We start from the raw sequence: 10,897 nt of genomic DNA on the forward strand, positions 1-10,897 counted from the left end.
TGTAGATCTAGATATCTCCAGCAAGTCTTTATTTGTATTTAAACCAAGAACAAAACAGCTGCTGTATGTAAAAGCTTAAACAATGTTCTTTTTGGGAAAGATATGCTCTATTGTCAATTAATTATTAGAAAGCTACTGTCGAAACCTCAAATATAATAACTGTCTGTTCTATTTACTTGATTTTTTTAAAAAGATTCTAATATCTAGATCTAGACTAAGATCTAAAATCTGTTATCGTTGAAAAAAAAAACAACCTCAGATAGACGCGTCGCAAAGTATCGTATAATAAAAGAATCGATACGTGTTCCATGCGATAACCCACTTTATACCAGTAGTGCTCCTTTCTTTATCGGTGCCAGACTGGGAATACCGAAGCGAGCACTGCTGGATCCGTTGCCTTGTTTTTCGAAAGAATTTTCATAGTGCATCACTTTAAAATTAGATCTATTAGAAATGGATCCTCAAACGTATATGGATGTTGCTACAGTGGTCACAAAATTGAAGATGTACCCTTATTTTGATATAGCACATTACATTCTCATGTGCATCGCAGTTCGAGAAGATGTGTTGCCCCAGCAGCAAGGTTAGTCTTTTTTTTTATTATTAAAACCTTCGTTTGCCCTAACTAACTTCTTGTGCAAAGTTCCGATTGTGTGTGGCTCATTGACTCACCGCCGTGTAGACTCTATATAGGTGAGTGCTTTTGCAGGTGCTGAGTTGCAGGTTATGTGCTATTTTTATCTTCATTTGGTAACAAGTAGGACTCATTTATTTAATAAGAAATAGATCTAGATCTAGAAGATCTAGATCTACTAGGGCATTCTAGGCCTAAAGTTAAAGTAAAGCATTTAATTAAACATGATTTATAACAAAGTTCTGCTAACTTAATTAATTTATTATAGATCTAGTTAAATTTAGTAGGCCTAATGTGTAATGTTACTCTGAGGCTGCTGATCATTCTAATAATCTAATTCTAGATCTCTTCATCTCTAGTATAGTGGATAGTCTATATACTATATAGTATATACTATACTATATATATAGTATATAGGCCTAGTCTATATTATTAAAAAATATTAGGACCTAAATTAAATATTTCTAGAGTAGATCTAACAATTAATATAACAATATACTATAGGCCTCCTAATAATAGTAAGTTAAGTATTATAAGTAAGTAGAATCTAGGCCTAGACTGTAGGTCCTAGACTAACTATTAAGTTTAAATAACAATCTACTAGGCCTATAGTTAAACTATAGGAGTTACTATTTTTTTTAAAAAGAGGGTGTATTTTATTGACACTGGTCAACTCACAAATGGAAGAGTGGTATTGTTGTTAGTGTTAAATGTAGAACTTATTTAGTTAATACGAGCCGACCCGCGGTGTATCATACGCTGCTATATAGTTGTTTTTTCTACTTTTACAGTAATTCATAATTTGTGAATTCGACAGTACCAATGCTGCCACTGAAATTATTTGCTTTAAAACATTCAACCACTATTTCCATTCTCCCCCCCCCCCCCCCCCGTGAAAGCAGCCTTCTCTTAGTTACCTCCTCTAAATTTAAAATAGTTTCAAACTGAATTATCTGCCCCTAATAGCCGTCACCAAACTAAACATTTAGCGTGAACTACAACTCACCTGACCATGTGAGTGGGGGGGGTGTGGTAGCGATAGAGAGGAAGAGAGGGGACTGCAAGGCGCGCGCTTGCAGCTTGTTTTCTAACGGCCCCCAGAAGAGAATTATATATATAGATATTCTAGTAGACACCCTATTAAATATTTAGCCCATAGGCCTATTTATAATTAAATGTAACTAAAAATAATCAAGTGGTCTTCCCAGACTATTTGCAATTATATTTATTGGTAGGTCTACTGCTCTGTCAAGTAAAAGAGTTAAGTCCTAGCAAAGAAACAACAAAAGTGCAATACTTTGAAGTTCACCAGTTGTTTCTGTACATTTAATAATCTAACACATATATCTATAATCTGATCGCTTTATTTGTACTAGTAGGCCTTTAAAATATATTCTGTCATTCCTCTGACATGTTGAAACAAGAAGTATTCAATAGTTAGAAGAAGTAACCAAAAGCATATTAACCTAATACATTTTTTATTTTATTTTGTCAATTTTAGGCCAAGGAAGTCCATCTCAACCTTTTTCGCGTAAACATCCATTGTCCAGTTGGCTGTCCTCGATGTTAATATGCTTTGCAGGTAGCATTGTAGCCAACTTTCTCTTAGGAGAGCCTGTTATCACACCTTTCAAGGACCACCAAAGTATTATTACAGCAACAGCTGTCTGGTAAGGTGAACTTATAATTGTAGCACCAAAGACATCTCTAAACCAAACTTCTGTCTAGCTCATCCACTGTGAACACTGTATTGGTAGAATTAAAATTTAGATATAAAAAAATTTGACTATTGACTTTTAGCTCTTTAAAAAATGTTAAATCACTATTTATTATTTTGTCTGGGTATCTTATATGTATGTATTATTGATTTCAGGTATCTAGTAAACTACTCTCCATTTGATCTGGTGTATAAATTGGCCAAATTTCTACCATTTAAGCTAATTATCTGCATGCTTAAGGAAACACAAAGAGCACATAAAGTATACCATGGAGTCTTGGTAGCTGCAAAACTTTACCCCAGTTCTTACCTTATTGTTGTCATCATTGGCACTATTAAAGGTTTGCTATAGCTATTTGTATGGGTGAAATATTTAAACATTGTGACTTGTAAAAAAAAAATATTGTTGCTAATTTATAATTGTAAAATGTTCAAAGTTGTTTTCAAGGGAAATTCTTTCTTTTAGGAGCTGGAAGTGGTGTAATGAAAAATTTTGACAGGCTGATCAGAGGTATTTGGATTCCTGGCAGTAATGAAATTTTGCAGCCTTCTTTGTGAGTTGCATGTGCACAATTTTCTTTTATGGATAACTAGACATAGCAGACGTTCATTTGTCTTTGTGCTATTAGTGTTTGGTTTTCGTTTAATTTTTTTTTTAATTTTTTTATTTCAGTGCTACAAAAGCCAGTCTGGTAGCCTCCATAGTATTCCTGTGTGAACGTCTGAACCTGATTGCTGTACCTCATCCTCTTATCTACTTTGGTGTTGTACTTTTCTTCGTCTACTTTAAAATCTCATCAGTGGTCCTTGGCATCCATGACCCATTTGTTCCTATTGAGAACCTTTTCTGCGCCATTTTCATGGGTGGAATGTGGGATGCCTTGCGCCGTGCTGCATCTAAGGAACCAGCCAAAGAGGATGAAAACAAAGATCCAAGAAATGATGTCATTAAGCCAAAGGATGAAAAGAAGAAAGACTGAACCGGAGACTAAAAGTGTATAAAAAATAAATTATTAAGTTGCTTACAGACTGAGCGACTGTATTGAACAAGTAAAAGTGGTGAGTTAAAAATCAACAATTGAATTGTGCAATATTGAGTGGTCATTTAAGTTGAAGATAATTGCTCCATCACAGATAGTGCTATAAAGTGTGATGTAGTTACATAGTTTGTTTTTTTTTTGTTTTTTTTTTCTCGGAGGTTGAAATGGACATGAAAAGAAACAGAAATAGTATTGCACACATGAAAGTGAAGTATGTGAGTGGAGACATGGAAGTTAGAGTATCCAATAAATCTTTTATTTTAATTGCTGAACAATTTTACAAGTTCATAATTTATTTATAATATGGAGAACAAAACATTACTTCTTGTTAACAACATATTTGTGATTTAAAATTATTTTTAACAAGTTTGTTTAGATATCAAAATCTTGAATTACTAAAGAACAAATGTTGGAGGATGCAATTAAACAAAACAAGTCTTCAAGTTTTAGAAAAATGTAGTATTAATAATTTTGCTCAAAACTCAATAGATAGATCTCAGTTGAATTGCTAAACAACAGATATGATTAATTTTAATACTTATTGAAATGTTACAGTGTATTTAATTTTTAAGTATTTACTGACAGTTACACCAGAGTTTACATAGTCTAACTATTAACACCAAGCATTCCTTATTTAAACTTTGTTTTTGAATTATAGACTTTAAAACAATTAACTTCTTGATTTCATTGTTAGTTTATCTAAGTATTAAACCTGACAATCTACCTTTATATAGATCTGAATTTATTTAATTTTTTCAAAATTCATTATTTATCTATATTTTGTATGATCAATTTTATCTTACATGAAAAGAAACTTACTTAACCATGTTTTTTTTTATAAATAATGCATTCAAACATATCTAACATGTTGTAGCTGTAGTGTTAATTGAATAGTTAAGTTTTTATAAATAACAAATTTGCTTAACAAAAACAAGAACTATGTTTAGGACATACACTTAACGCTTTAGACATTTACTTTGAATTTGTAGGTTTTAACAATTGCATTTCTATTTCAAATGGTTAGTTTGTTTTCTAGTTGTTTGTTTTTTTTTTAGCATAAATCAATCTTAATCAAAACTTCCATTACACATTTAAACTGGTTATATTAATAAATTGGAATGATATTTTAAAATAATGATAACCAATAACAGTTTGTTTTTACCCTGCTAGTTACTACTAAGTATTAATTTGTTTTTACATACAAATAAAACTTCTTGAATACCATTGTGTGATAATAAGTGTTCAATGTTCAGGTTTTATATATCAGTGTTAGCAAATGTCAACTTTCTGTTCCATGCTAACTGAACTACCCAGGTTTTTTTTCCTTCTAACCTAAGATTTTTCCACATTCCACACCCTTTGGTCTTTAACAAAATCTGCTTTTTGTTATTCTCCCACATAGGAAGTAGTTCTTGTCATAATTAACAATCAATTTATTAATTTGTTTTAAAACAACCTCATTGCTGGTTGTACTTGTTTTCTCTATTTTTGTGTGTGTGTTTTTTATATTAAACAGATTTTTTGCTTAGACTGTTGTTTTTTTACCAGTTTGCATGTTGTTCTTAGATGGTTTTAAGTGTGATTAATGATTCATAGTTATTTATAAAGACTTTTATTACAAACATATCATATTATTATGGGTGTCCTAATAGATATTTTATTTAAAAAATAATGAAAAAGCAAAATGCTATCGCATTTTTTAGTCATTTGGACATTTATTTTTGTGTGTGCGCAAATTTCTGTCTAATGCTTGTAGAATGTGCATTTTAAGTAAAGTCTAGTCTTTAATTAAATTATGTTCATTTTTCAATTATTTATTCATTGTTAATTCAATTAAAATACTCCCATGTTCAATATTTCATTTTTTTAAGCATAATGTGGTTCATAAATGTGTTCATAAATGTACCCCTAAAAATTAGATATTTTATGTCTTAACTAAGTGATCCCTTGTTGTATGCCAAACTAACCTGCCACTTTTTCTAGCAGGTTAGTTTTAAAAAATAAATTGCATCTATAGTAGCAAATGTTATGATCACTACTTGTGCCATTTTAATATAACATATTTTCTTGGTGGTTAGCATAATTTGCATGCATAGAATACATACTTTTGCAGATGAACATGTTCTATTTGTCAAATATCCTGCAGCTTTACACTTATTTCATTAGTGAGTCAAAATCATATTTCAGTTTAATTTGTTCTGTTGTTAAATATAAACTTTTTTTTATATATCATTTAAAATTTAACCAGTTGTAAACTTCTTCTGTGTAGACACCTTTTGAAATTAAACCAATGAATTTTTTAAATATTACACGAACTGTAAACATTTATTCTGTGGTGGTGTTTTCCAGATGAAAGTCATTTTAAACTAATGCATGTCCTCAGCAAATGAAAGATTGTTTCCCCTAATCTGCCTGTTGCATTCAGTTAATTATTTATTCAGATTTGTGCCTATTTTCACCTGTAGATGAAAATAAAGTGCCTGACAAAATATTCTGAACTTGTGTGCATAGCGAAGAAATCTGAACTGTGGTGGTAATGACTTCAAAACACTTATTTGATAGATTTCTGGTGATTTATTATGTAAATGACCAAAAAAATATGCCACTTCAAAAACAAATAACTAATAAACTGGAGTGTGATATTAAAATTTATTAAACTTGCTGTCAACATGTTTTAAAAAATAGGCATATGATATATGCATTTAAATAAATATGGCAACATTAAAAATTTACCCAAAACTGGCAGAATTTGTAAAATGGAAGCTTTTTAGAAATATAAAATAATGTTTAAGAATTTCTTAGACATGCTGTTGGGCAAGTAAACTGAAGTTTGTATTCATAATTATAATAATACAAGTAACATTTTACAGCATTACAGATGTTTTAAGTTCATTACCAGAGGTAACTAAATATGATATGTTCAATACATAATACTTTAGTACCAAAATTATTAATTATGATGATTTCTTAGTGATTGTATACACAAATGTATAAAATGCGTCATCACAAAAATGAATAAATTGGTCAATCCTTTAAAATTAAATGAAGAAATAATATTTATCAAATTACTTGGGAGGAATGACTAAATTATCAATCAACATTTTTCAAATGTGGTTTTTACATCAATCAAGTAATAACTGATACTCATTCAGTCCCCTATCAATTACACACTGCAGTCAGTAAAATCAATCAGTATGGATATTTCTTTTTCACATACTCTATGATTATGAAGAGACGTGCACAATTAGAAATAATTGTTAGGTTATGTGTTCTGTACATTTCTAATACCTCTTGAGCAAATCTTAATAAAATACAAGTGAATTCAAATGTTATTTAGTTTACAAAGAATGATTCTTAAATTACAGTTTTCTAGCAAATCGTAGCTTCAAAAGTATTTAATTACTATCATTAAGTGGACAAAGGTAAACATTTTTGTAATCCTTAACAAATGATTTTCCTTGTTACATTATATTGGAAATTACAAAATTATAGCTTTACAAGTCTTTATTATTTTTTTTAAATTAACATTTTTGTAATGCTAGTTTCCTGACTAGATTAATGTTCAGTGTACACCATTGAAAGATTAAGTACTGAGTAAGAAGTATTTATTATAACATTGTAGAGATTTATATAATTATAATAATATAAACTATTAAGTATTTTATTTAATCTTTTTATCTTTCATCTCTGGAGTTGCAACATTCAATTTATTACCTGTGTCACTACCAAAGAGAAAGGCACACACCGGTTTTTCTATTGATAACAAGGGGTCTGTAACCCCTCGAAATAAAATTACTAATCTAAGACAGACAAAAATTGCCACAATGCTACAGTAGAGATATTGTATTTGGAGAGGAATCACTTGCAGGTGGTGCAGCAAAAAGGTAAAGCTGGCATACATTCCAGACTTGGCAAAACTGTGGAGAAAAATACATTGTACTACTTAATAACAATCATAATAAAAAACAAAATGACATCTAAATGTTGTAATTCTAATTATGGTACATAAAAAAAAAGTTCTGCGTTTGTGTTTACTTTTTATATTCTTGGCTGGCCAGTAAAACCATAATTTCAAGTAACCACTTACTAGCTAACATCCAGGATCTCATTTGTGGTGGGTGTCCATTTTCCTCTAATAAGACGTTCAACTATTCTAATAAACCCATATCCATTTCCTATAATGAAACAAGATAAGCAACTACAGTATCAAGTTAAAAAAAACTATTTTTTTATTTATATTGAGATTTTATATATATATATATATATAAAGAATTTTTAAGAATATTTCAATTCAACGCTGTTTACAAAAAATTTCTAATTAATTTTACCAATATTAAAACTTGTAATGTTAAGCTAACAATACCTTTAATTGCTCCACCTAGCAACATAATTATGTATGCACCAGGATAAACCTTAGCAGCTTGATGAAATCCCAAGTAAATAAACCTCACTCTTAAAAATTCTTGCAGTACTGCAGCTATGACTTTGACAGGCTTGAACATCACAATCTTGTACACTACATCATAAGGGCTATAGTTGATGAGATACCTGTTCAAAGTGAATTTTTTTTAAATTTTGAATGCTGTATATTACAAAATACAGTATAATAATTCTGACACTATAGCTAAGACTACTGGCTAGTTCAGGAAATATATTGTGTAGCTTATCCCAAGGCATAATATATCAAACCTATTGTGATAAGAAATTAGCAATTTTATAAATTATTGGCCATATATGTCCAATTTTATATTATCAATAAAACATTAGCCTGTCTGCTTACCCCCACTTCACCAAAACAGCTTGCTGTAAGTGAAAGTTATCCATGTATAAATATTAACATTTAAAAAAACAGCAAAAGAATAGAGGTGACTCACCATAAGAGTGATACTAACAATATCAAATGATGCTCTTTCAAGATGTCAACCAAAGGATTTCCAAAAAGAAAGTTGGCTACAAATACACCAGATAGTCCAGCAATGACAGAACAAAACCACATAGCAAATGGATGATTCTGTCTGAATTTAGAACCTTTCAAAATTGAAAGAAAAAAATTTTTAATTTTTTTTAAAATAATTCTTTCAGTGTAATTGTATTTATTCATTATGCTATGAAATTATATGAATGAACAGTTACAACTACACCTCAAACAAAATACACAGTGTTTGTTACTGATTTCTATTAACTACCGTAGCAACTCAATTATTACTTAACCTACCTAAATCCTTGGAGTCTTCTCGAACAATCAGACATCCAAGAATAAAATGTGCTGAGAAAAACACAGGATACATGCTAACATTCATAATGTAATCAGTAACCTGATTTAAAAGCATTTCTGTGGCAATATTTGCAGCCATGGTTTCTAACAGATTCTGAAGCAATGATCTGAAAGAAAATGTAAAATGCATAAAGATCTATAGAATGTATCTTTCAACAAACAATTTGCAGTTTTTCTCTATCAAACTACTTTTAGTTTTATATTAGCTACTTTCTTATTGTCAGCTCTATTTAATCAGCTGTACCCACAGATTTTATATAAATAGCGAGCCGACCCGCTGCGTATCATACGCCGCTATTTAGTTGTTTTTTTTTCTACTTTTCAGTAATTTATAATTTGTGAATTTGACAGTACCAATGCTGCCACTGAAAATATTTGCTTAAAAACACTAAACCCCCCCATCCCCCCCCTCCCCCCACGTGAAAGCAGCCTCCTCTTAGTTACCTCCTCTAAGTTTAAAATCGTTTCAAACTAAATAATCTGCCCCTAATAGCCGTCACCAAACCCGTCTCTATTATTGTAAAATGTAAACAGCGTGACCACAGCTCACCAGACAATGTGGGGGTGGGGTGGGGGTGGTAGTGATGGTGATAGAGAGGAAGAGAGGGGACTGCAAAGGCGCGCTTGCAGCTTGTTTTCTAACTGATCCCAGAAGAGAATTATATATATAGATAATAAGATTTGGTTATATGATGTCATAAAAATAGCCTTCTTTAACACTAGCTTTAAGCACTTTAATTTTTAAAGGCAAATTAAGCATATTGGCTATTATTAGGTGCTCACTGTTTTGTGTTACTATCTTCTTCTTCTTCCTTCTTAATTTTTAGTGTTGGATGGGATCGAGCTTTATCTACCAGAGGGTTGAACTGGAGACTTTTTCAAATTTAACAACCATGAGTTTTTGCCGACTCGACCACGCCTCCATCACAATTAAGGATACGTGTCAACTGGTTATGCGCCATTGAAGCCAACTCCGATTTCAGCCTGCTTTTCTTTTTGGATTTGCTTCCATAGCCTTTGTTCAACAAAGAACAAACTACAAGGCAGCAGTTGTTTTGATATTGGAGTTGTCTCTCCTAGAAGAGTGGCTGTCCCCAGCTAACGAGCCTCATCTGCCCGAGGGTTCGAACTCGAGACTTTTCGGTTTAGCAACCATGAGCTTTACCGACTCGACCACGCCGGCCCATATGTTACTATGATTAGGCCTGTATGTATTGTTTATGAAAACAACTAACAAGAATGCCAGTAGAGGAGGGTAGGGGGACTTGATATAAACACTAAATGATAATCTATATAGTATATAGAATACTGTATCTGCACCTTCATAATAATAATAATATTGTATATTTACAGCCTTACTGATTACTGATGCAGACAGGCAAAGTTGCAAAGTTAAACGTACTGTTATTGGTACTAAAATAAATTAGTAACTGCATAAAGTAGGCCCTAATTTCAAGTAATTTGTAATTAATTAATTATTTATTTATTGCTAAATGTTGGCTAATGATAATCAATAATCACAAAGCACAACAACAGCATTGTCAGGCATTGTGGGTAATGACTAAAGTTATGTTAAGTAGTACAATCTAGATTTAGATTGTAATTGTTTATTAATTGTAGAGTAGATCTTATTCTTTACTTTAAAATTAAGTCTAGATCTAGACTTGTACAGTAGAAGTACAACTGTTACTGTCTACAGTTACTACCTGTCCTACAACATGTACTAGATCTAGATCTATAGTACTAGATTTTTCTAGATCTAGATCTCTAAAATCTAGTTCTAGTTTTAGTAGTTAGGCCTTGAGACTCAAGGCTTGAGTTGAGTTCACCTGTGACTCACTGTGACTGTGAAAGTTAACTTGCAGGATCTGGAGCTAGTACAAGATAAACACAAATTTAATCAAGAATAAATAGGCCTACTATTAAATAGCTTTAATTCTTTAATATAAAGACCAGATCTGGATCTAATTAAAACTGGTTTACGATGGGAATGGATGTCATACGTTGCGATAAGAATAAGATAACAGTCGCAGTGATCAGTGACACTTGTTTAGGGACGGGGTTTACTAAACCAGATAAAAAACAGAAAAATAAAGCCAAAATTATTTCTCTCCTTTCACTTTTAAATAATAAAATTAATTAAATAATAAAATTAATAAGAGACTCGTCTAATAATAAATATTATGGCAGTTAAAATTCCAAACTTATTTTTAGAAAAATGTTATTCATGT

General features: G+C 31.1%; 2 protein-coding genes across 4 annotated transcripts; one reads left to right on the top strand and one right to left on the bottom strand.

Annotated features, from left to right (window-relative positions):
• Positions 1 to 337: 337 nt before the first annotated feature.
• On the top strand, positions 338 to 3,699 carry LOC131943091 (trimeric intracellular cation channel type 1B.1-like). Its single transcript, XM_059303106.1, has 5 exons — positions 338 to 583; positions 2,136 to 2,304; positions 2,508 to 2,692; positions 2,818 to 2,905; positions 3,025 to 3,699. The coding sequence occupies exons 1-5, from the start codon at positions 454 to 456 to the stop codon at positions 3,329 to 3,331; spliced, it is 879 nt and encodes a 292-aa protein (XP_059159089.1). The 5' UTR covers positions 338 to 453; the 3' UTR covers positions 3,332 to 3,699.
• A 2,322-nt stretch (positions 3,700 to 6,021) lies between these two features.
• Positions 6,022 to 10,736, bottom strand: LOC131943092 (trimeric intracellular cation channel type 1B.2). Of its 3 annotated transcripts, none has more exons than XM_059303107.1 (6): positions 10,587 to 10,736; positions 8,607 to 8,773; positions 8,266 to 8,419; positions 7,755 to 7,939; positions 7,479 to 7,566; positions 6,022 to 7,308 (listed from the first exon to the last, which is right to left on the bottom strand). In XM_059303107.1, the coding sequence occupies exons 2-6, from the start codon at positions 8,743 to 8,745 to the stop codon at positions 7,053 to 7,055; spliced, it is 822 nt and encodes a 273-aa protein (XP_059159090.1). In that variant the 5' UTR covers positions 8,746 to 8,773; positions 10,587 to 10,736; the 3' UTR covers positions 6,022 to 7,052. The 3 variants fall into 3 exon arrangements, with proteins under 3 accessions (XP_059159090.1, XP_059159091.1, XP_059159093.1); XM_059303108.1 differs by having other exon boundaries at positions 10,670 to 10,728; XM_059303110.1 differs by having other exon boundaries at positions 10,650 to 10,715.
• Positions 10,737 to 10,897: the final 161 nt, after the last annotated feature.

Source organism: Physella acuta, unplaced genomic scaffold (assembly GCF_028476545.2).
Source record: "Physella acuta isolate Inbredline_101_S28 unplaced genomic scaffold, ASM2847654v3 ptg000441l, whole genome shotgun sequence".
NCBI classification, from domain to species: Eukaryota; Metazoa; Mollusca; class Gastropoda; family Physidae; genus Physella; species Physella acuta.